Raw genomic sequence first — 26,715 nt, 5'->3', positions numbered from 1 at the left:
CTCCCGTCAGCACAGAGCGTCTTCACCAGTCGCGGTGCAGCTGCCTTGGTGCTGGAGCGGTTCTAGTGTAGACCTGCCCTCAGGCTCTACTTGCTCTGATCAAATTCACCAGGGAGCCCTCTGCTCAACCCCCTCTAGGGCTCGAGGTTAATACAGCCACTCAGTGCACAGAGCGCTTGCGAGGAGAGAAATCAGATTCTTTGTGCCAAAGCTTTTCCGGCTAGTAGCGACCCCTGTCAGACCCGAGCGGTTACCTCATAACTCAGCAACATGGAGACAGCCACATTTTGAGGCGTAACTCGTCTGAGCACATTTGGCCTCGCTGATAGCTCGCACTGGCTGGGCACAAAGAAGGGGCCGGTCCCTACTGTTAAAGCTGTCAGTAGTGAGACGTCCCCAGCTGCAGACTTCCCCTCTGTTCCCTGTTGTCCATCCCCCCACCAACCGCTGCCACACGCACTTCACCGATCTGCTGCAATAAAGAGCCGGTGTGCAATGAAAGCTGCCCAGCTTCCCCAGGGATGCTTTCTGGTCACCTCCCTTCCTTTCTGAAGCTGGGATCAAGGCTGTCACCGGCCCCATCTCCCTGCATCCTTCCTCTCATTGCCTTTCCACCCTGGTCTCTGCCCTGCTGCCCATCCCTATTCGCTTACCCTTCTGGGAAGGGGAGCCCTTGCTAGTCCAAACCTTCGAAATTCCTGGGATTTCCCACCCCCATATTCCTATGAAACTGTGTAGTTCCACAGGGCAGCTGCTGCCGCAGACCCTCCAACAACAGGTGAAGATGAAAGGGCTTCCACAGAGCCAAAGACAACGCTGTAGCTTAGAACTAGCATCTACTCCACCGCAGGGAGCCCCTCGGACACAGGGGTCTTAGACACAGATGGAAGGGAAGGAGGGTCAGATTATTTTTCCAGTCACGCTGGTGTAACTCCAGGGCAATTCCACTGATTTAAATGTCATTACTCCTGATTTACATGAACGTAGCTGAGTTCGGGATTTGGCCCAAAGTTCCTTACAGTTCTACGGGAGAAAGGGGGAAGATCATTTCCTCCCAAGCAGAGCCAGGCATTTTATTGTGGAAATACACTCCCCTCACCCTGTCCCCAAGGGCGCACGCACCCAAGACACGGGCACCACTTTTAAAATTAAAAACGTCTGCAAATAAAAACAAGATGGAAAAACCTGCAAAAGCCCACAAAAGTGTCAAGTTCATCCTTCCCCGAGTCATATTTCCCAGCTCCCGGGAACAGAGCCGAGACTTCCACACAGGATCACACAGAGAACTCCACGACCACATTTCCTAAAGGAGACTAGGGGCTCAGAGAGCTCGCCACGGAACGGGAGCGGTTCCAACCCCTCAGGTATACAGAGCCAGGAACCCGTGGCTCAGGCTGCGGTGAAGGGATCCCAAGTTAAAGGCTAATGATCGCTGCAGGACACGCAGAGTCCCCCTAACCTTTTCCTTCCTCTTCAACGCTCTTGCTGCTGCCCACACCGATCCGCAGACCTGACATGCTGCCCCTGGGGAGACACAGGACGCCGGAGTCTTATGCAAAGGCCAGAGATGCCCCTTAGTACAGACAAGGGCGTCTTGTGCCCCAGCAAACCGCCACTGGCACGGGTTGCAAACACTCTCTCAGCCGGTACCACAGAGTTGGGGACCTGCGTGGTGCCTGCTACAAGGGAGAAGGGGAGGATTCACAAGGCTGCAGCTAAAACACTTTTCACTCAAAGAGCCATTCAGTGCAGGAGGAAGCACTGGAATTACCATAACTCACCATTTGGCATCGTGTCCAGCTGCAATTAGACTTTCAAAGGAATATTCAACTCTATGTAACCTTTTTCATCGCATTGAAAGGGATGCTAAGAATAGCAAGACTCAGCACTTAGGCACGGCTGCCATCTTCACAGCACTTTTCAGACACTAACCGATTGTGCCTTGCAGAAGTAGGGAAGCATCAGTTTACAGATGAGGAAACTGAGGCACGGACACAAAGGTCTGGCTTTTCAGAAGTGCTGAGCATTTGGGGTTCCATTGGCCTTCAGCGGCCCCTGTGGGTGCTTGAAAGTGCTGGAAACGACTGGCTCAAAAAGTGCACAGGGCGTTCACGGCACAGTCACCCAGATCTCTTTACTCCAAGTCTGATGCTTCAAAGCACAAGATCACCTTGCACTCCTCCTTCTGAGCACTAGTCACGGACCAGGAGCTTGTGGGTGCTATACAGAGAACAGAAGACCTTTGGCCAAAATTTACAAACCCAGGAGGCTAAACTGAGGCTCCCCGATCCACATTTAAACACCTAAGTAAAAGCAGCCTGATTTTCAGAGGCGCTGAGCAACACCAGTTGTTGAGAAGTTATTGTACGGGGAAAACAAAAAACAAACAAACATCGCACTCAAATTCCTCTATACAATTCATTCACTGGCAAAGGAAACCTCCGCTCCCCCTAAAAATCCCATATTTCAGAACATCATAATCCTGGAAAATTGTTGTTTTTTGAAAACCAAAATGAAACACCAGTTTCAATTTGAAACAAACATTTTTAGTTAACTTCCTTTCAAAAACTGCTCACAAAAAACAACAATGCAACCCTGTTTTTCTGCAGGAAAAAAATGTCAGTTGAAAAATTTTGACAAGCTCTAGGCACGACATTGCTGTTTGCGTTTCCAGCACTTTGGAAGGCAGGAGGGTTTCGATTATTAGACCATGTGAGCAGAATGTTTTCAACATCCCATTAATGTTTCTGTTCATATTTGCTTTTGTAAAATCCTCTCTCTCTCAAATGTAGGACACAACCTATGTGATTAAAGAAAGTCCTTTTAGTCTCAGCTCTCAAATCCAGGCTCAAACTTGGGTTTTTTCTAGCATTCTGGGTGAAGGAAGTTCCTGTGTGAAATATCCTTTCCTGAGACAGCGAGCACTTGACATTTGACATTTGTTCTGTTTATACAGCACAATGGGGTCCTGGACCATGAGTTGGGCTCATAATTAGGAGCATGAGGAAGGATTTCAACATTTTGGGGTTGAAATGGCTGGAGTCATTTGTTCTTGTGTAGAGTCACTGCTACCTACTTCAACCTAAATGATTAGAAGTAGGTGCTAATTATGGGAACCCAGCTGGAGATCCTATGGGTCTGATTTGCAATGGGGCTGAGCCGCTAGACCTCCAGATGAATTCAAAAATCCATCCAAAAAATGGAGGCACCAAGAACTAGTGAATACACATGAGGAGAGAGAGACTATACAGCTCCGTTCCCAGAGGAGCTCTGCCTAGCAGCCCCACACTCTTCTGCGCAGCTCCATCGCCAGGCAAAGCCAGACTTATCAGCCTCATTAGGATGAATTCAGGTGCTGGGTAAACCAGCTGATACAAACTTTCACTGTGACCGTTCCCAGCCGCGTCTAGACAATTAGAACACAGCAACTCATCTGGACGCCGGCTCAGCCCAGGCTGCAAGACAATTCACTTAGGCCACGTCTACACTATGGGTGCTGTAGCTGTGCCGCTGTAGACACTTTGTCTAGCGACAGAAAGGGTTCTTCCTTTGCCATAGGTAATCCACCTCTCCAAGCAGTGGTGATTAGGTGCACCGAGACACATTTACACCGGGGGTTAGATCGGCACAGCCACAACACACAGGGAGTGCCAGAGTGATGTTGACCTAACTTTTAAGCATAGACCAGGCCTTATTTTGATTGCAAGGAAAACAGGGGCACCACCTATACCAGGCTCTGGGCAAAGAAGTTAAAAATCCAATGCAAAAAAAATCACACCAGCACATTCTCCTCCCATCCACTGTCACTGGAACGTCTCAGAGACCAGATCAAAACCTCCAACCACCCTGCAAATTCCTGAGAGACAGACCCCCACCCACAGCCCTCCTCAAACGCCTGCTGAACACGGGCAGACTTTGAAGCTTACCAGCAGGTTGAGACACACAGGCTATTTTGGACCAACATGTGAAGAGTGAATCCCATGGGCCCTCATGGAGAATATCCTGCCAGCAGCTCCCTCTGGGTAGCGCTAGTGCCTACACTGATCCTGACCAAGGAGTAAATTATTAACACTTATCACTACCAGGCCCACAGTGGGATGGGTCCAAGACTGGTGCCACACTAAGGGGGTGGGGGGAAAGAAGGATTTGTGTACCTGAAGGTGAGGATACAATTTCTTCTTCACTGTCTCTCTCTCCTCTTTCACGTGGCCAGGTACTAGTGGACACCCAGCAGCAGCAAAGGGTTCTGGGAAGTGGCAACCATAGCACATGCCTAGGGCACGGCCTGCCCCAAATGGAATTTTGTGTGTCACTCAGGAGGAGAATGGGGCAGTGGAGAAGCAGAAGGAAAAGCTGAGGGGAAGTTATTTGGGTTGCTCCCTAGCCAGGGGGACAGCCCGCACTTTTGAGCACCCTTGGGGCCTCTGCACCCACCAAAGGAGCAGAGACATGGCCCCAGAGGGGTGGTCACCGGTCAGAAACAAAAACAAAACACCAAGGTCAGGGGTTCCTGGAGCAAACAGCCTCAAAGCACTAAGGCAAAAATAAATACAGTAAGAAACTTGGGGTGGGGGTGGGGAAGGCCCCCTGTGCTCACACACCTCTTGAGCCACAGCCCACCCCTTCTCCCTCCCAGCTCCTATTCATGCTGACAGCCCAAACTCTGTCGGCTGGTAGCTCCCTGCTGCTGCTCCACTCTGAGTACAGAGAGCAAGGGGAGTCTACAGAGTGAGCTCATGACTAGGGGTTGCTGTCTGGACCCACCCCCCTCTGCACTGCCGACCGAGAAATGATCATCTAGTCACTAGTGATTTGGGTGCTAACCTGGGACTTGGGAGATCTGGGCTCAATTCCCTGCTCCATCACAGACTTTGGTCATGTCACTTAGGGCCAAATTTCTAGAGGTCTTTAGGCACCCAAAGGTACAGATAGCTAGGTGCCAAGTGGGCTTTCCAAAGGGAGTTAGGCACCTAGGCATTTATCTTCACCTTTAGGCACCTAAATACATTTTAAAATCTAGCCTTACGTCTCTGTGCCTCAATTCCTTATCTGCACAGTGAGGACAATAGCTTCTAGGCCTGTCACAAGGAAAACTACATTAGAAATTGCCCGGCACTCAGATACTGCATTAATGGGGGCCCTGTAAATACCTACACTACCTAGCAAGCTAGAGTGTCTGCTGGCTGTTCATACAGGAGCAGGAAGGTAAGACAGGATGTTGTGCCCTAGGACCATGCTGGCAGATCCAAGGATGAGTGGCATTCCTAAGAAACGGGAGCGTAAGGATCAGTGACCTGGTTAGCAAAGGAAATGCAGACTGCTGTAGGCAAAATCAAAACCAGCATTGCCCTCTCTTACAACTGCAAAAATATGAAAAGCGTAAACACCAAGGCCAGAATTTTCAGAAGGGCTCAGCGTCCCCACTTTGTGCTGGATTTTCAAGAGAGCCCAGCTTCCATCTGGGCACCTAAATAACTGGCGATGGGGGAGGGTCCCAGAGCTCGGGCTGCAGCCCAAGCCCAAACGTCTACACAGCAATTTTTAGCCCCGCAGCTCAAGCCCCATGAGACCGAGTCAGCTGACCCAGGCCCACCATGGGACTTTTAGCCCTGTGTAGACGGACCCTAAGTGACTTGTCCAAGGGGACGCAGAAAGTCTGTGGCTGAGCAAGGACTGAATCCAGATCTCCAGCGCCCCAGGCTAATACCCTAACCAATGGTCCCTCGCTTCCGCCCTATTTGTACTGCAGTGGTGCTAGACGTTCCAAGGTTCCACTGTACATACACATCATAATACCTAGCTCTTATGCAGCCACTTTTCATCATCAGATCTCAAAGCGCTTTTCAAAAGTGGTCACTATTATTATCCCTATTTTACAGATGGGAAAACTGAGGCACAAAGAGATGTTACTTGCCCAAGGTCACCCAGCAGGCTAGTAGCAGAGCCAAGAACAGAACACAGGTCTCCTGAATCCCAGTCCAGTGCTTCATCCACTAGGCCACATTATCCATGCTACCAGCTTTATTTATTTATTTATTTTTTAAAAAGCCTGGCTAGGGTCCTTTCTCCTCCTCCTTTTTTGTGTTAAGACCAAAAAAAAAAAAAAGCGCCAATACGTTTTTATCTCTAGGCTAAAAGCCCAAATCAATTTGCAAAGCCGGGGTGGTGGCAAAAACAACTCCAATACAAACAAAAATGCTGTAATTTTCGTCTCTCTCTAAGAGCTTCAGATTTTTCTTTTAAATTAAATATATATACTATATAAAAATAAAGTTAACAGCCTTTCCGTGTGTGCGTGTGCGCACACACTTGTGTGTGTAGTTGTTGGCAGCCTCATTAAGTTTCCACTCAGCCTTAATGCCAAATTTAAGCTTTATAACTTTAGGAGCCCTTTTCACCAGGGTATTAAGAACCACCTCAGACACTGCGGTGCAGTTTATTAATCATTTGTTTGGCGCACAGCACAGCCAGGGAGCAGAAGGACTCGGGAGGGCAATTTGTATTGCACTTAAAAGGTCTGGTCACAGGACAACGCGCTGCTTCATCTGAAAGACGATGAAACGGCCTGAACACATGGCCCCTTCCTCCAGAAACAGACCTCCCGAGCTCAGAATGTACTCTGGAGGCATCTCTAAAGAAGCTGGCTGGCTGAGTATCTTTGTAGTGGAACGGTTTATCAGGGGGCCTCAGGGCTCAGCACTTCCCCAGACAACTCTCTACAGAGCCTTGTTTTTTGGGAGAGGGCAACAGGGTTGTCATCCCTCCAGGATTGTCCTAGAGTCTCCAGGAATCAAAGATTATGTCACATGATGAAACCTCCAGAAATATGTCCAAACAAAACTGGCAACCTTAGAGGCCACGGTGGGTTACAAAGTTAAGAGAGAAGGGGGAGAGACACCCACAGGCAATGTACATGTGCAGTCAAAGACTCAGAGTTCAAATCTCAAACACTACCCTCAGGGCTTTCCAGCGTTAGCCAGGCCCTGCATTTGGTGACTCAAGTAGACGCGTGAGGCCAGATTGTCACGTGACCAGCACCCAACATTCTGAGCTCTTCTGAAAATCTGGCAGATGGAGCAGGCATTTATGTGCACTTCCAACAGATGACAACAAGCCAGTGGCCTTCGCGACGGCCTTCCTTGCCTGTGGCTCAAAGCACTACTCAGGCTTTCATGCCCTCTCTCCCTTCCCGCCCCGATGGGGTATTATCCCCATTTCACAGATAGGGGAACTTGAAGCATGGGGAGGCAAAGAGTGATTTGCCTACAGCTGAACAGCAAGTCAGGGCAGGTGTCCTGACCCCTAGTCCTGTGCTCTACCCACAAGACTGTCCTGCCACATCAATCAGAAGGGACCGCACCGCTTTGAAAGTACCCTTGTTGCTAGGCTGAGATTTCCAAAGCCATCCAGTTTGGACACCCAGTTCCCATTAAAATTAAAGGGTCATGAAAATCTCAGACACAATCTCTAAGGGCAAAATCCTATGTTGTGCTACTGGGGGAAGGGAGTGAGAGTGCAGAGATGCTCTGGGCCTGACCGCCCTTTCTCTTTCCCTTTCCCTTGCATAAATCAGGAGTCACTCCATAGGGTATGTCTACACAGCAGCTGGCCGAGTGCTTCCTAGTGTGGGCAGACAGACACGCTAGCTCTGCACAAGCTAGTGCATTAAAAAGAGCAGAGCAGACATGGCAGCACGGGCTAGCCACCCGGGGAGGGACCCTGGGGATTGGGTGGGCCTGCCCACCCATGCCACTGCGATCATATTGCTTGTCTTTCTACCCACACTGGGACACACCCGCCAAGCTGCTGTGTAGACGTACCCACTGAAGTCACCAGCAGAGAACAGGAGTAACAGGCTTGTTGTGAGCACTATTTTATGCAGCAGGAGGGCAGAATTCCTAACACCTGCACTAGGAATGGTAACTGCTTATTGGACAAAACCAGGCCTTTTGCTGGCTAGCACGTATGCTGCCATGTGCTCCTCTCCTCCCTTGCCACTCTCCACCACCGCCTGGCCCCTGCCACAGAAGGAAAGATGAATTCACCGTGGTCAGCCCATCTCAGGGCAGCAGCAGCTTTCTCATCACACCTAAGGCACCGAAGGAGTCATCCCACAGCATGGGACTCTCATCCCCACATCTTAGCATCTTACAATCAATAAGGGATTGTCTTTTCACGGAGCCCCAAGAGGGGTTATCCCCCATTTTACAGTCAGCAAAGGGAGATGAAGTGACTTGCTCAAGGACGCACTGGCAGGATTTGAACCCAGGGCTCCTGCAGCCTAGTCCAGGGTCCTATCCATTAGCCATGTTTCCTCCTCAATAACACCCTCCCTTATGTAAAGAAGAGAGACTATTCAATGACGATGTTGGGGGAGCATAGCTCCTGTATGCCATGTTTATGGTACATTGCTACTTCTTTTGTGTGCAGGTTCCTATGAGGGGAACTGTGACAATGAATGGGCAAATTCTGCTCTCAGTCACGGAGTGGCTTTGACAGCATTACGGCTTGATAACTCCATGTAACAGAGTTGAATTTGGCCACAAGGCAACAATTTTACAGTCCGATCTCAAGTGGCCCATCAGCTGACCCCTGTAATACCCAGGGCTCCCTTACTCAATGGTCGGGGTAGGTGGCAGTGCTGAGTCTTTCATCAGGTTTTTCCACCATTACACCTTGCTCTTCTGTTTTATTGCTGACAAGCATTCATGGCTTTTTATAATCAGCCTGTGGCTCCGTGGCTCCCCGCGCCATCCCGGCCCCACAGTTTGTGTCGTGCAATCTCCAACGCCTCACTACAAGCTGGTCTTTCTTTTGTAAATTTCTTTGTGGTTTTCGTGCTTGTCTCCCCCCAAGGTTTGTTTCTTTAACACGTTACAACACCCCCAAGCTATTTTTTAAATAATTCGCTCTGCTCTGGAGAGGATGGCAAATGTTAATCATTGTTTGGGTCCTCTCCTTCATACCAATTTCACACCAGCACACAGGAGATCAGACTCAGTCCCTGTGAGCTGATCTGCATTGGAAAAGCTGTGCCGATTTAAACCCACTTCCACTTCCAATCCAGTCTACACCAGGAGGGTTTTGCACCAGTTTAACAGACCATTTTAAATCCATTTAGATGCAACTATTCTAAAATGCACCAGCCCTTAATTCTTTAAGAAAATAGGAGTGTTTGTTACGATGGGATTTTTGTTTTGGTTTTGTCCCCCCAAGTTTGGATAGTGGATTTTTTAAACTCATCAAACTTTCCTTTTAAAAATTTTTATGTTTAGAAACCGATGGTCACATGATCTCTAGAAGGGAAAAGGGCCTTAACTAAAAGTCAGTCTGGATGGCGCACTGGGGCTAGTTTCACATTGTGAGACAGAGCAAACCTTCTTTACCATCACAAGATTTTCCGAACGCCTCTCTAGAGACTTATAATTTCGAAAGTGAAGGGTAAAGTTATTCATGCATATTTTTTCCCAGATAGATTACTCCAGTGTGACTTTCTGCTCAGAAAAAATAAATAAATAAAAATCCTCTACCGTTCAGAGACAGCAATGCACCTCAGCACATGATGATTCAAGGTGTCTGGATATTTATACTCCAGTTGTCAGTTACAAAAAAAAAAAGTCGTTTTCCCTCCCCATTACCCCCCTTTTTATTAAATCTAAGTACAGGCATGTTAGATGCCCTCAATCAAAGATTTCCTTTGAACTGCTGCATGTTGAAATGTTTACAGTTTTATATTTCATATTTTAGCGTGGCGGCAGGGGGAGCGTGATTATAATACTCTGACTTTTCCAGGGCATAAGCAGGGGGTGGAGGAAAGAGGAGGAGTGGGGGGAAAAGGTTACACCGAGATGGGAGGGGAGTGTCTTTTCTCTGCAATCATATAAATTATATTCTTGAAAATTCCCCATGCTGTGGGCCCTGCAGGTGCACTCCCATTAAAAGAGAACCCAACCCATTACTCCAGAAACCCATCTGCAATCAGCATCTTCGTAATAACACTGGAGATTAATGCCTCTGGGTAGATAAAGAAGATTCTTGATGGGAGGCTGAAAGATCTTTTCCTTCTAGTGCAAACTGGAGCCAGGAAAGTATTATGTCTTTATAGATATTTAAGAAAGGAGGCTAATTAATGCTTTTACTTGTAGATTAACAATTATTTAGGCTATGCATTCTGTCTCTATTTAACACACATGTGCATGCATGCGTCCGCGTACGCACACACACGAGATTTTGCTTTACTGCATTTGTACAGGGTCTGTATTAGACTTTGCACTAGCTAGTGTTTGCAACCCTGGTATTAAGAACGAAGTAGCAGAATCCTTTGATAGATGCTCTATTCACCCCCTCCCCCGCCTTATTTTCTTTCTGAATTTTGCCCAAAGGGCAAATGCAATTTTGCATTGCTTCTGAAAATGTGGAGGCTGCAGCTCAATGACTTAAGGGAGGATCTAAAGGAGAAGGATGATTACCTAGGACCATAGGAACTGCCAGACTGGATCAGACAATGGGTCCACATCTGGCTCAGAATTCCGTCTCAGAGAGGCTGGCACCAGCTGCTTCAGAGGAAGGTGCAAGACACCCTGCAGGAGGCAGTGATGGGATGACCTGTTCCGGAGGAAAGATCTCCTGGGAGAAAGAAGCTGGGAATGGGCGACACTTGATGATTCCCTGTTCTGTTCATTCCCTCTGGGGCACCTGGCACTGGCCACTGTCAGAAGACAGGATACTGGGCTAGATGGACCTTTGGTCTAACCCAGTAAGGCCATTCTTATGTTCTCCTGACCCCCAGTCGTTAGAAGTTGGCTGGCACTTGTGGCTTATTTACAAGAGTGAAGCCCGGCAGTAGAGCAGGTGACTTCCATGTCACGCTCTTATGGATCGTAAAATGGTTTAACAGGTAGACAACGGAATAAACAAGAATGGGTGAATTTATCAGCTCTTCAGTACAAAAGGAGACTTGATATATAGCTCTGGCTTCCAAAGTATCCTGAAATATACTCTTTGACCAGTTTATCCATGGGTTTATGGGAAGAACGCAGACCTTAGTAGCAACTTGGTACATATAATTCTTGGCTTGCCAGCATCTTCTTTTGTCTATCTGTTAATTAAACCCAGATTATTTGGTTTTCTATTAATTCCCCTGCCTTTCCCTGCCTAAACAGACCTGACAAGTTCCCCAGAGGTCCAAAGCTCTTCCAGACACTGGCTCCACTTAAGTGAGGCCTGGAGGATGATTGTACTAAATTTGTTCCTTTCTTTCAGACTAAACTTCCAACGGATAATTCAAAGTTATGAATAAGTCAGCAAGCCCTACAAATGCTGAGATTGTTTATTAAAATGAAGGCAAACCCATAATATGGAGATGAACTGCCTCCAGCTTTCAAGACAGTTGCCTGGGTGGTAGCATTAGAAGGATAAAAGCTTCAAAGTTAATAGATTTTTAAAGAGCCCTTAAAAAAAAAAAGGAAATATTTTATACAATGCCACATCCTCAGCTGGTGTAAAACAGCATAGCTTCATAGATTTACACCAGCCGCGGATCTGGCCCATTGTTTTTCAAAACTTCCCAGTAAAACACGCCTTAACCACACTAATTTTTACATGTCAGTTTCCCAGAGACCTACAGTGACATGTTCATTCTGAAAGCCAGTGGATACTGGATTCCCAATGAGGATACATTTTTCTCTGTGATATGCAATTTATACTCCATGCTTTCCAAGTTCAACTTTTTTTCCTGTCTCTCCCTCTCTCCATGCCATTTAGTTCAAGACCTCGGGTCTTTCCAGGGATATAGAAGGATCTAATCCTCAAGTTCAAACTTTTTCACAGCTACTCTTCACTCACAATTCACTGGAAACATCCTCATTGAGAACAGCTACTATTGTATGCTACAGAATTAATTGATTATAACAGATTAGTTACCCGCTAATCTACAGTTACAAGAATAATTAAATTTATCAGATCATTGGATCAGAAAGGTTCTTTTAATTAAAATGGGGAGAGGGCAGATCATCAACTGGGGTAAATCTCTGGATTTACCCCAGTTGAGAATCTAGCCCAATGTTTTGTCTCTCCCCACCCCTCCTCCTTCTTCCCCTGAAGGGATCTGTCAAGTCTCTGCAGGATGGAATTTTACTTTGCTATTTTAATGCAATTCTGGGCCAGGCTTAAATGGAACTGGAAACCAAAAGGCCTTAATAAATAAATATTATGATAAGAAATGAAAGCAATGTATACACCAAAGATAATTTGAGGCGGGATAAAAAACGAAACATTCCTTTCTGAGCCTAAATCATAAAGCTTTACATTACACTGAACTCTCTCTTTCCAAACCCTGAAAAATATCCGCTTGTGTTTGCCCAGACAGTCCTCCCATAAAGTCTTCTATTGTTTTAAAAACACTTTAAAAGAGATAAGACAATAGCCTTGAAATTCCTTCCAACTTTGCAGGGGATGGGGACGAGGGGGAGAATACCCATGGCTGAAATATGATCATCATTAATGCTCTTTAGAAACGTCCCCTACTGACCCCCGTATTTCTCCTACACACCATTTAATCTCAGCATGTCCATAGGTGCTTAGATACCAGTATTAAAAAAAAGCCATGACAGATTTATATAGATGATCTATACATACAGAGAGAGAAAAGTGTGTGTGTGTGCGTGTGAGTATATAGAAAAAACAAGAGATTGATACCAATAGTGGTGCTATAGAAAAAATGAAGATATAGCTAGCCAGACCACGCATATGTGTGTGTGTGTGCGCGCGCATGCGCGTGTGTGAAAATCTAAGCAAAATATAGAGGTGCTATAAAAAAAACCCTTAAAATACAGATAGACCACGCATAAAGTTAAGTGCGTGTATATAGAAAAAGTCAAGGTAAATATAGAAGTGGTGATATAGAAAAACTTGAAGCAGATAAAGACAGGGTGTGTTTACACACACACACACACTGTGCTTTGGCTATACACACACAAACACACACACACACACACCCTTTGGCTTTGGAATTAAAAACCTAAAGAAAAGGTACAAGTCGCCTGCATATATATATACATATTATATATATATATACACACACACACACACATAATATATAGCCAAAGCACTATACATCATCTATCTTAAGTTTGTCTCTAGCATCCATCACCAAGAGAGTAGCTAAATGTTTACAGGGTTAAATAAACTTGAATATACACAAAAATAAATATTAATATGCATTTTACACCTTCCATCATTACTAACATCAACTCTTTTTTGACTCTCTCAGCATCACTTGTTAACTCTAAAACCATTAGCTAATTAGTCTTCCCAACCCACATGGGAGTAGGTATTCTTCTTCCCATTTTACAGATAGAGACACTGAAGAAAACTGCTCCCTTTTTCCTCTTTCTGATTCTAGGGCTAAAAAACAAAACAAAGCCACAAAACAACAACAAAAACTTTCCCCACCCAATATTCCCCCTTTCTCCTCTCAAAGAAAGTCTAAACCAACCCCTAAGACATGAACACTGCATTCATTAAAGGGCTAAAAACTAAAGGGAGAGCAGGATAATTTTGTGATCAACCTTGCAAACAACTCCACAATTTATTGTTAATCCTGAATTCTCAGACGGCAGACGGAATTAAAAACCCAGAGGAAAGGTACAAGTCGCCTGCATGCAGATAGAACAGTAAACCTTCGAGCAGGGAAGATTCTTCTTACCTTGGCTGGCTTTATTTGCCAACGTGTTTCCAGAGTGGATGAGAAAGAAGAGAATGCAAAATCCAGCAATCTGCAAAGCCCCCATTGCAGTCTGTGTGTGTGTGTGTGTGTGTGGAGGATAGGGGATGGTTGCTGGGAGGGAATTTTCTGATGCTTTTCAACAACAACCTAAACATGCAAGAAAGGAGAAAAAAAGGGGTGGGGGGTAAGGAGCTCTCTTCTGGCTGTGAGAGAGACTGGGGGAGGGAAGGGAACTGAACTGATGGAAAACGCTGCTCTGGGTTCAGTTAGAGGCTCTTGATTCTAAAGAGAAGCGAGTGAGAGAAGGAGACCCAGGGCAGTTTGAAGAAAGTGGACTTGATCGCTCTCCCGGCTGCTGCCTCTGATTTTTTTTTTTTTTTTTTAAATAATCCCAGCCAATTCCAGTTTTGCAAGAGTGCAGCAGCAGCAGCAATGAAAGGGGGAAACAAGGAGCCTTGGTCTAGAGCTGGGGACCTGAGAAAGGGGAGTGGAAAGGAGAGATCCATCCAAGCAACGCCCTTTCTTCCTTTCTTTCTATCTGGCTTTGGCTACTCCTTCTTTGATTCCACACACACCCCCTCCCCATCCCCAGGCTCAGCTCGGCTCTGCCTGCAGGAATTTACAGTCTGCCACTGGGGGAGCAGGGCCAGTAGCCATGGAGACAGCTTCCCCGGGAGCAAGGAGGTCAGGCAAGAGACCATGTGCAATCAATGGATCAATGCAAGACTCCCATGCAACCTCCAGACCCAACAAGCACTATGCAATCTCCCCCCCCCCATCCCTTTTTGCCATGTTCAGAAGGAAGGGGGGGGGGTTGGGCAGGTGTATGGGGCGGGGGGGGGATAGAGTGTGTTCAGAAAAGGGAATTAAATAAACCAGTTTACAGATCCCATGATCCGCAGCACACCTCTTTGGTGCCTGGTCTCAAGACGAGAGCATGTTATGCACCCTCACTCTGTGGATCAATGGAAACTCCCAATCAAAGAATATGCTCTCTTCTTTTTGCTGTGTGGGTGTAGGGGAGGGGCAGGCAGGGAGAGGGAGAATTGGAAATAGCAAAAGGAATCGGTCTGCAAATGATCTAGAATCTTTGCTGCATTTCAGCAGCTTCCCCCTTCTCCTCAGTTCCAGACCCCGCCACTTCGTGTACGAATATACGATGGGTTGCGGGGGCTTTGCCTTACCCTGGTGAGATCCATCCCCTTCGCTGGATAATGCGTGAACCATCTTAGCCCCAGGGTCTCTTTCTCCCTGAATCATTCAGGATACTGCTGAAGAGCCAATAATCTGGGAGGAAGTGTGGGCTAACGATTAATACTGGGGAGTAGGAGCCAAGACTAGTCCCATCTCCAGGAAAGCATGGTTAGAGCAAGAAAAACCCTGGGTTCCGTTCCCCGTTTTGGGAGGCAGTGCTACCTAGTGCTTAGAGCAGGGAGGCAGGAATCCAGGGTCCTAGTCCCTATCTCTGTCAGGCACAGACTCCACTGCGTGAATGTGAGCAAATCAGCTCAACCGCTCTGTGCCTCAGTTTCTCCATCAGTAAAATAGGGATCGTCGTAAATCCCGCACAAAGATGGTGGGGAAGGGGTCGTGGAATGATAATTAGTTCCTGTTTGTAACTCCCCAGATGAAAGGTGCTTTAGAAGCTCTGTGCACTGACATTCTTCACCCAAGGCAATGTGTTTTCAATGACATTCAGCGGGGAGGACTTTCCTTTAAGGGCTTTATCACCACGCACATCCCTGCAAATCACTCATCTCAAGCACTCCCACTGCCGCCCATTAGTAATGGCTGTTTGCATGACAGTCATTTCTATAGACTCCATATGAGACCAGGGCCCCAGTGACTTGGGCACTGTACACACATGGTAAGAGACAGTCCCTACTCCAAAGTATAAATAGACACGACACACAAAGGGTGGGAGGGGGGGAAAAGAGACACACTGAGAGGAAGAAACTTCCCCAGCATTGCTGAGCAAGTCGGTAGCAGAGCAAGAGATAGAACCCCAGTGCTGCCAACTCTTGCAGTTCTAGTCCAGCTCGGCTCGGGCCCCAGGGCACCAGCCGAGCGGCTCCGGCCCGGCCCCGGCCCTGGGCGAGCGGCGCCGGCCGCTGGCCGAGCATCCCCAGCCCCGGTCCCAGCGTCTCCAGCCCGGCCCGGCCCGGGCGCTGGTTCCGGCTGAGCACCCCCAGCCCCGGTCCCAGTGGCTCCGGCCTGGCTCGGCTCAGGCGCCGGTTCTGGCCGAGCGTCTCCGGCCTGGCCCCAGCCCCGGCCCTGGCCGAGCGGCGCCAGCCGAGCACCGCCAGCCCCAGCGGCTCCAGCCCGGATCCAAGCCCTACGACCCCTTCCTATTTTCCCGGACATGTCCGGCTTTTTGGAATTTCCTCCTGGACTGGGATTTGAGGACCAAAAAGCCAGACATGTACGGGAAAATCCGGACGTATGGTAACCCTAGACAGTATCAGTTTGGGGACAGCTCGGTCAGTGTGTGAGGGTGGAGAAGCTTTGTGGCACGTTTTATGAGCAAAACACTTTTGAAATTAGATCAGTTGTCCAAAACAGTGCTGGCTGGCTAAACAAATATCCCAGCATTCCAGACCAATAAAAGGAAAGACATCTCTCACACAAGCACGATTAGCCTCAAGATATCACCGCGGTCAAAAGATTAGTAATAATAGCTAGTTCTTAGTGCTTTTAATCTGGAGATCTCAAAACACTTTACAAAGGAGCTCAGTATCATCATCCACATTTTACAGCTGATGAGGCGCAGAGAGAGGAAGTGACTTGCCCAAGATCACTCAGCAAACCCGTGGAAGATCCATGAATCTATCTAGTCCCCTATCCATTCGGAATCAAAGCTGAATGTTAGCCATCTCGGTGGATAACAAAGCTAACCAAAATTAAAACAATAAATTCTTAAAATAAAGAAAGGGGTTTGGAAGGGATCTAAGCCCTCATGCTTCAGGGCATAAGCTAACCTCTATCTATTGAGAGTCAGGAAGAAATTTACCCCGAAAGCAGGTTATCCTATCACTGCCTCCTTTAGGGTTTCTTACTCCTTCCTTGGAAGCAGCTGGTGGTGGTCACTGTTGGAACCAGGATCCTGACTAGATGGACTCCTTGTGTGATCCAATCTGGCAATTCTCTGTTCCCAGGCACTGGAGATCAGGGATTTAACCTAGGGCAGGGAGTGACAGAGGAACTACTATACCCTATATGGGGATACTGCAAGGTAGGTACGGAACAACCTCAACACCCATGCAAGAGCAGGGGTCCTTGCTGCCGAATCAGGGCACTAATGATCAGAGTGTTTGTAGCAGCAAGGTTGTCTTGGATATTGTGGATGGGGCAAGACGGCAGCATGTGTATAAATTGCTAGCGATATCCTTGACTGCACAATGGATCTTTGAAAAGCCACCTGCCACTGAGACCCCCTCCTTTTCCCTCCCTAACCACAATCAAGACCCTCTCTGGAGAATCACTGTGCTCATGAGTAACTGTAACCTCTCCTCACTAACCCCAGATTCTCGACACCACTGGCATGCAAACAGGGACATACGCATGAGAAGTGGAGATGTCCCTTCAATAAACCCGGAAATCAACCCCTTCCAAAGAGAGAGGGGGGCAAGAGCTGAAAGACACTCACAGGAACAAGAAAGAAAAAGAAAACGAGGGAAGATGGATGAATAAAGCTCCTTTCCATTAGCAGCACCGACATCCCGGTTGCTACACTCACCATTCCCAGCTTAATGCGAACATTTAAGTTTAGCTGTGCTCAACACACAACTCAAAGGTACAAGTTCTCACTGGCTCGATGGCTGCACATGAACCCAAGACAGTTGCCTTTCCAGTACCCCCTCTGTCATCCCTTACTGGTCAGAGTACACCGGTGGGGCAGCCAACAGCCTTTGTATTTAGAGTAAGGACTTGTATAAATAGGGCAGTTTGCACTAATGCAAACCACTAATATAGACAGAGTGCAAAACAGGAGTTGCACCCATGTGATTTACCCCGGTAATTTACGGGACTGTGTTGCACTGGCATAGTGCTTCTGCACCGGGGCTTTGTTCAAGGGTAGCTACCCTAATGCAGAAACAACACAAAAATGGCTCTAGGCAAGGCAGAAGAAGGGTCAAGTTGCATCATTCCCAATCCACACTAGCAGAGGCCATGTTTACAACAGCTGTAACAAATCTGTGGTTACCGAGCAACTTCACAGTTGTCACTGTGCCGCCCACCATGGCCACTTGGAATTTCACAGCAACAGCGGGGACAGAACTCTGATCCAAAAACCTAGGCCCCCACACCACAGTATGAGCTGAAAGCAAATCACCTTGAATACTTATCAGTATCGGACCCATGACACACAGAGGAGCAGTGCACATACACACTACTGAGTATTATAGATCTGGATAAGAACGACTTTGCTTGGAACATCCTCTGGCTTTTTAGTCAGCCTCTTCCGAAGCCTTTAAGAGTTACTCTTCTCGGTATCATTTTTAACTAGTTGCTTTTGTTCTAATTTTATTTTTCTGCTAACGCATCTCGAGTGTTTAACAAGATCCAACACCTGTCTTGTGTGTTTAGACTGTAAGTTCTTGGGACTGGGGCTGTCTTTGAGCAGGGACTAGCGCAATGGGACCCCAATCTCCTTTTGGGTTACTGCACTGCATGTACAAATACTCTGCCCAGTACACTCCTAAACCTGCATTCAGCTACTGACATCACACCTCCTGCAAGGATGCAATGGCATCAACTTTCCCTCCAGACGTGGGTCTGTCATGTAAACATCAGACTTTCTTACAAGTTGCTGTCCCCGCACTCCTGAGTCAAAATGGAAATTCTTCTCACTCATACCAGTGCTTCTTCACCGACGTCAGCAAGCCCCAGCTGACGCTGTAACTCAGAGCAGAACCTGTCCTTCTCCAACCAGATGATCTTTTTATCGCCATAACTAGAGGAAAACTAAACACTATTTAAAAAAAAAACTGTCGTCTAAATCTGGAGACAGACTTCAAGGCACTAGAGACAAGACCTTTAACTATGTTGATTTATACACTGAGGTTATAAATTACAGGTTTACGCACTAGTGTAAACACCCATAAACCAGCCTTAAATACACAGCATCACATGTAATCAAAATGCCAAAACACCATAGGGCCTCGTGCACAACACTGGATGAAAAGCTAAGTATTAGCAACATGCTCAGGACTGAATTTAGGTTTGACAGTGCTACTGGCATGGCCAGCTGCTGGGCCAAGCTCATAGTTTTCTAGATTCCAAAGCCACAAAGGACCACCAGGATCATCTCCTTTGACCTCCTGCATAAAACATAGGCCAGAAAACTGCCCCCAAATAATTCCTCATTCCCAGTGAAGCCGATGGAATTCCACTGGAGATGAATTTGACCCTCTGATCCAGATCTTCAGCTGACGTAGATTGTTGGAGCTTCGCTGATTTCCCCCAGCGGAGGGGTCTGTGTCTCAGGGCAGGGTTCTCAGTGGGAATGGGACGGATGAGTCATACACAATTCCCAAAGGAGCCTCTATGGAGGTGCAAAACCGAACACTGTGTTTGGAGGCCTGTGTGAAATGAGCTGGTCTCAGTCCAGTTCTTGACTGGTGGGTGGCCCACACCATAAAATTCACACCACAATTAGCCACGCCCCTTTTTGGTGTGCTCAGCACAGACGACACCTACCCAATGGGCCACGGAGACTGAACTCTTCTTGCCTCAGGGATGAGCCTTGGCCAGGCACCGCTGGGAGGAGGAATGGGGAAAGCTCGCACGGCTGCAGCCAGTGCCATCCCTGACCTGTGCTCCCATGATGCTGACGGCACCATTTTCAACAAGGACGAGTTTGTTTTCCTTGCACTCCCAGAACAAGCCTTGTGCGCACAAGCTGCCTGAAGTGCGCGTAAGGATCGGCCTTTGTGGGTGACCGAGAACACGGCCGTCCAAAAGTGCATGGCCAAAAACCAGGGAGCTGGGCGCATTACTTTGGGGATATATAATGAGGGGCTGAGTGGAGGCTACTTTGCAAACTTGACTCGATGCGGGTGGTCCAATTGTCCATTGCTGCTTATGACTGCCCCATAGTCAGTCTCATAGCACGAGTCTCTCTGAAGCCTCTTTTCACTCAAAAGCTATCGAGTAGAATGCCTGGGTAGTGGGCCTGGCTTCCCTCCTTGCACGTACGTATGGCCTGAAAAGGCAGCAAACCTATCCCTATGGGTGCTCACGTGTCATCCCGGCAAATCACCGCAGTATATTGGAGCATCTCACAGAGGTGACACGGGGTGTCCGTGGCGGAGCCAAGAACTGAACATATATCTCCTGAGTAGCAATCTACTGCCTTCGCCACAAGACCATCCTTTCCACCCAGTGCGGTTCAACTGGACCAGGAAACAGCGGCAAGTGGCAGTGATCCCAGATAGGGCCTATCCTCTGTAGGAGCTCCATCCACAGTACCATATAAGGAGACTTCTTGATGGTGGATCAAAGACATTGCAGAGGGTAGGAAAACTCCCACCAGCCTGAGTAGGAGATCACAATATTTGCAATCTGAGGAGCATTCAGTCTCCCCAGCCGCCATGGCACACTTCATTCACTCCAGCTTCACACAGGGGCAGAAGATTTGGTCCATTGTGCTCCAACGAAGAAGAGCCAGTAACAAATTGTCAGCCATGCTGAAATAGTTACATGGGGAATAATGGAAGTTTAGGGCACCCTGCCAGAGTCAGTCACCAGGAAAAACAGGCAAAGATAACAATAGGCGTTTTTTGTTTAATTTGAAGCACAATAAAAAAAAAAAAAAGGAAGAATCTGCACTTAAAAAACAACAGCCACATCCACAGATCAAGCATCCACTTCTGTCTCATTCTGGGTTTTAAGAGGTTTCTGCAGCTACAGGGTGTTTACACAGGGATAGCGATACATGCATTGTGCTGCCCCAGTGCTGTCTCCCCCTCCATCATCTCCTTCATCTGGCTGAACACTCCCTGGGAGATGACGTGAGGTCTCTTTTTTTTTTTTTTTTTAAGACCTTGTGTTGTTTTCCTCATGCAACAATCTCTCAGAGGAAGAGACAATTCGTTTCCCATTAGCAAACACACATTTTCACTTGGAACCTTCCCATGCAGATTTTAACTGGAGAACTTGGAGCACAAAGGGTGACGGGGGGATAAGGACCAGCAATAGCCAGGTGGTTATGGAGCTCCTGAAAAGATGCCCAACTCTGGGGGCTCAGACAAGGGCCATTGGCTCCAGCAAAGCCAAGGGGAAGGTGCATGGGGCTGGGAGTCAGGAAACCACAAACTGTAGACTGGCATCTTCAGGTGACAATAATTTTGTGCCCTCCACAATTTATATAAGGCGGACTGACTAGCTGTAGGAATTGTTAAGGGGCTATATATTTCACTGGATCAAACCCCACTCAGATCAGCAGTGACTAGGACTGCATGGACAGTGCCAAAAAATTAAGTCAGTTGAATACTACTGTGATGCACATAGCATAAACAGGATACAACACATTCTCTATTTGCCTCTGCACCAGCAGGCTGGTCCATCAACTCCGCAGGCAGAGTTTGCTTCCAATTATGAGTTCTCAGACAGTTGGGCATTTCGGACAAGATATGAATTCTGGATCCATATATGTTCCATAAGAAAGGCCATATTGGGTCAGATCAATGGTCCATTGAGACCAGTATTCTGTCTCTAACTGTGGGCAGTGCCAGATAATTCAAAGGGAATGAAGAGAACAGAACAGTTTCAAGTGGTCCATGCCCTGTTGTCCAGTCCTAGCTTCTGGCAGACGAAGGTTGAGGGACACCCGGAGCATAGGTGGCAAAAAGTTTTGTTAGATCCCTTTGTAACTTTTTGCCACCAGCTCTGGTCTTAACTATCTTGAATAACTTTGTATAGTCTGCAAATTTTGCCACCCTACTGTTCACCCCCCTTTTCCAGGTGAATAGGACTCCAATACGCTAGATGCTGTACAAACACATCCCTATATAATGGTCTGTGAAATAAAGGCATTTAAATAATGGCTCTCTGGACCTACCCATGAGATCTGAGAGAGATAGAGGAAGGGTGATCTAGTAGTTAAACTACAACACTGGGAGTCAGGACAGCTGGGTTCTATTCTGGGCTCCCATTACGACTTGCTGGGTGACTTTGAACAAGCCATTGCACCTCTCCACACCTCGTTTGCTCCATCTGTAGAATGAGGATAATAAGATTTCCCGGTCTCCCTGAGGGTTGAGAGTCTCAATTTATTAATATTTGTAAAGTGCTTTGAGCCCCTGAACTGAAAGGTATTCATTTAAGAAAAGAGCAGAGAAGAGTTTCCTAGATACCACAGTGCTGGGTGTGGTATAAAACCAGAACAGAGTTCAGTGTTTAAAACTTATACAAAAGGCAGACAAGGTGGGTGAGGTAAAATCTTTTATAGCTAATACCCTGGGACCAACACGGCTACAACAACACTGCAAACTATAAAAGAAAGCTCTGTATTCACAGTAACACGCAAATGGCACAGGCTTGAACAACTCAGACACACCCGATTTGGAATTCTCTAGTAGATCTTGAATTTGCCAAAACCTTTAATTTTTTTTTTTGACACTTTTGGGAAGGAGGAGAAAATAAAGCCACATTATATAATTTGCCCTTCTAGGACACCTTTGGTCTCAAAGCACTTTACCAATGTTCACGAAGCCTCCCAGCTAACCACCTGGGAGGGAGGTCAGTGTGGTTATTCCCATTTTACAGATGGGGAAGTGACACAGCGAGACCATTGCCCATAGTACACAGCGAGCTGATGGCAGAGCCAGAATAAAACCCAGGCATCCTGATTACCAGCTAATCATGCTCTTATCCTGGAATGTGAGTCCCTTTCTCCTGGTTAGCTCATACCACTTTCAAAACGACATAAACTATGCCGGAAAGAGGCCATTTTTATTTTGGATGACGAGTGCTCACATGCAAGCCCCAAACCACAAAAACCTCTGGATCACAGTGTAACAAGTCCTGGAGCCCTTTATCTCCTGTGCTCAGCAGGTACCTATACGTTCTATTTATGGAGCAGAATGATATGGGGGGAAAGAAGGTGCTTTGGATATTATGGAAACAAACAGAAAGCAATGTTAAAAGGTGTCTCTAACAAGCCATTTGAAGACTGAAGTCAAAGAGTGTCTTTCCATTGACTTCATAGATCCAAGGCCAAAAGGGATCACTGTGGTCATCTGATCTGACCTGCTGTATAACACAGGCCAGTGTGTGCTTAGCTGAAATCTATCCCTGTGCAGCACAACATTTAGGCTGGTGCTTAACTTTAAGCATGTGCTTAAATCCCACTAAAATCATATTATGCATACGCTTAAGTGCTTTTCTGAGATCAGGCCTAAAAGCATGTTCTGACTTAAGTTTTCAGTCAATATCATAAATGATGCCCTTCAAAAATAAATTATAAACTAACAATATTTACTTCTGGCCCATAAATCTAAATATGGACCAAAAACAATCACTATTTGCTCAATGTTTATACTGAAGACAGAACTATTCCTGTTTGCTAAATGCTCAGCTTAGAATTACTTTTAAGCAGCTCAGATACACAAACCTCGGGAAAGCCAGGGGTTAACATGGGCACCGATGACACAGCTTTAACTCCAGAATCCAGATGTGTGGGTTTAAAAGTAGCACTTCTTTGCTTTAAATAGTTTATGAATTCTAGCTGGGTTTGTATCCCACACCCCCAAGCCAAAGGAGATCTATTAATTCCAGAGTTTTTTCATGCAGTAGTAAAGCCATGATTTTATTTGCACAAGTTGCGTAAGATGTTAGGCATTTTCCCCCTTGCATTTCCACCCATCAACTCCATACACATTTTAACAAGGCATTGGTTTATTTCCAGAAGCCCTGACCAGAACCAACGCCAACTGCATAAATATTTTGTCACTTTCACAAATGTCACCACTAGAGTCAACATTTAGGATGGAGTTTTTTGGGGTTGGGTTTTTTAAACATGGTTTCTCCAGGATAATGTATGGATAGCTCTTAAAATAATAACAGGAATACGGCCTTTTTAACTAGGCTCACCTCAGTGCAGAGGCATTGCTTTAAAGGGCGAAGAACCCTACTCAAGGACATTTAATAGCATGTGCTCATTTATTCTTCCAAGGACTTAACTGGCAAAGAGGGAGAAAAGCGCTTGCTGGGGGAAGTCAACACAGATTTGGCACCTACTCCAAAGCCCACTGAAGGCCATGGTGACTTCAATGGGCTTTGCATCAGGGTCTTAGTCCACTTCTCCTATAGACTTCAGTGGGGTTTGAAACTTATCTCCACCATTCTCAGGTGCTCGCCACTCAAGAGTCAAGAGAAAGGGACGACCTGATTCAAATCTGGCTTCCCACTGTCTTATGGAATGTGTTTGTTCAGCCTGAGGAGACCATGTTTTGTTTTGAAAGTGGCATTCAGTCCCCCAGGGCTGATGCTGCCATCCTCCTAACCCTGCAGCGGAGGTTCTGTAAGGTCTCCATGCCTCCACCTATGCCAGGGCCCACTCAAACTCCAAAGTCTCCCTGCCTCCCACCCTGAGCTTTCTACGATGCCTCCCATCCTCCCAGAGGCCGACTTTCTTCCCTGCATGGTCGCCTCCAATGCTAAGATGTCATGGGCTTGTCCTGACCAGTTGGCCATCCAGACCTTTCATGGTAGGCCTCAAAGTCTGTGCATGAGAGGTACAGTCCTTGGACCTCGCTCCTGTTCTTGGGGGCTTCTCACCTGCAGATGCTCCCAGCGGTTTTCTGAGCTGCCATGCAATCAGCATTATGAGCTCAGTTCCTTTTGTTCAGCTAAAACCGCCCTCAACCCAGCTCCTTCCCTCACCTCCCACCTCCAACCTTAGCTGGTTTCTTGTCTGCCTGCAGGTGCTATCCCTAAGCACAGCACCTGCTCTGGACCACACAAACCCCAAAAGGGCTGCTGAGACATTTTCATACATCTCCTAAGCGCCATCTCCCATATATCGACACTGATGTAACCCAACACCTCCTCAGTCATATAAGTCCAGCCTCCCTGCCTGGTGGGCCTCCTTCCGTACACAGGACAGGAAGGCTCGTGAGAGATCTGACAGAAGTACTGAGTGGGGTTCTCCGCCCTCCCTAACTTAAGCAGCACAATGAGAATCAGGAACAACTTCCACAGGTGAACCCAAACTTCCCAGTAAATTCTCCAGCAGACCAGTTTTTCATTAGAACAGAGCAGCTTTAGCTCAGCAGAAGCATGTCAACAAGTCCTAAACATCTGAGAGCAGATGGGAGTGAGATACCATTAATTACGATGAAATGGAATCCTTAACCTACAGGAAAGCAAAAATTCTTATAGGATTGCCAAGAAAACCACACTAGGACTTTCCAAATGGGTATGACTGACTGTTTATAACTGGAGAACTCGTAGGGCAGGGAAAAAAATGGCTTGCTCTCAGCAGGTTTTCCTTTCTATATTTACCCTCACATGAAACGAACACTATTGCACACTGCAACGTTTATTCCTTATGACTGGGGAAGCAGGAGAAGAAAATAACAGACCACACCACATCAAATAAATTGTTAATTTGATGCTTGTGTTGGGGTGGGCAGGTGAAGAGGGAGTCCCAAGCTTCTGGGCAAAACACAGGTCCTGTATCATCCAAAGCCAAGTCTCTGTTACTGTGGTGAGTTATAACTTCCATTCAATCACAGCAGTGGACTTCGGTTTTATTGATCCCAGTTTACACTCATTGTTAAGACACTGCGTTCCCATAGCCACCTTCTGTGGGTGCTGATTGATATATCAGGTAGCCAGGATGGGCAGGGATGGATTTTTTCTGTTTGCCAGAAGCTGGGGAACAGGGATCACATGATGATTTACCTGTTCTGTTCATTCCCTCTGGGGCACCTGGCATTGGCCACTGTCAGAAGACAGGATACTGGGCTGGATGGACCTTTGGTCTGACCCAGTATGGCCATTCTTATGTTCTGGCCCCTATCACTGAGTGCCTCATGATTGTTAAAGGATTTATCTTCCCAGCATTCCTGTGAAGTAGTGATGTGCTATTATGATGGGGAACTGAGGTAGGTAGAGGCTAAAGGTATGTCTACACTGCAGTGTATGCCCGGGCTCAGACTTGGGTTTGAACCCAACCCCCCTTCCATCTATACACAAATGTGTCTCACTCGAGCCAGTAAGCCCTAAGGACGGGGGCCACAGAACTCGGCAGGAGGGGAGGGTCGAAGCTCAACTCCCACTGGGACTCGAGTCCCAACTCGATCATTTTGCAGTGTGGATGCAGCGCCGGCCCAGTTCCCAGACTTGTGCCCTGAGAGTCCACCGTTATCCCACAATCCCTTGGGCCAGTGTCCTTTGCTTTTCTATCCCAAGACTAGCCAATCGACTCCCAGGAAACAGAAGCAACCTCCCCCACCCCCACCCCCACCCCCGGGTTTGAGTACAGCTGCTCAGCGCTTAACTCTTCCATTTTGTTCTGACTGCTGTCCTGCAAAAAGAGCGAACTGTCTCCTGCATTCGCAAAGGCCACCGACAAAAAGTTTTTTGCTAAGTATGCTGCTACCAGGTCACGGGACCACAGCCAGATTCTGGTAAATCCCCCTCCCCCCCAACCACCCCACAAGCCTACACCCCTCCCTATGCTTCAAAGCCTGAACATCTACACAGCGCGAGCACAAGTCTGTCGACCTAGGCTCTGAAACTCACTGCCACGGGTTCTGAAACACAGTGTAGATGTAGCTTTGGAGTGCCGTTTAGAGCTGGCTGACTTGGCTCCGTATTGAAACGCCTATCGCCAACTCACTCTGTTCTTGCTGGATGAAGATTTGGTTTCTATGCACATGCCTGATTTGAGAAGTTCACTAAGGATCTGAATGGGCATAATAATCATTGGGCCAGATCCTCAACTGGTATAAACCAAGACAGCTCCATTGACTTCAAAA

At 47.1% G+C, this 26,715-nt stretch overlaps 1 protein-coding gene across 4 annotated transcripts in view; it reads right to left on the bottom strand.

The window, feature by feature from the left end:
* The window catches only part of SCUBE3 (signal peptide, CUB domain and EGF like domain containing 3), a 100,844-nt gene extending 87,039 nt beyond the window's left edge, over positions 1-13,805 (bottom strand). For all 4 annotated transcript variants that reach the window (XM_034767444.1, XM_034767447.1, XM_034767445.1 and 1 more), the window contains exon 1: positions 13,706-13,805. In XM_034767444.1, coding sequence (XP_034623335.1) covers positions 13,706-13,790 — 85 coding nt within the window. In that variant the 5' untranslated portion in view covers positions 13,791-13,805. The remainder of the gene's footprint in view (positions 1-13,705) is intronic.
* Positions 13,806-26,715: the final 12,910 nt, after the last annotated feature.

The sequence above is a fragment of the Trachemys scripta genome, chromosome 4, assembly GCF_013100865.1.
Source record: "Trachemys scripta elegans isolate TJP31775 chromosome 4, CAS_Tse_1.0, whole genome shotgun sequence".
In the NCBI taxonomy this organism is placed as follows: domain Eukaryota; kingdom Metazoa; phylum Chordata; order Testudines; family Emydidae; genus Trachemys; species Trachemys scripta.
The sequence above is the reverse complement of the archived record's forward strand: the minus strand, read 5'-3'. Positions and strand labels throughout refer to the sequence as shown.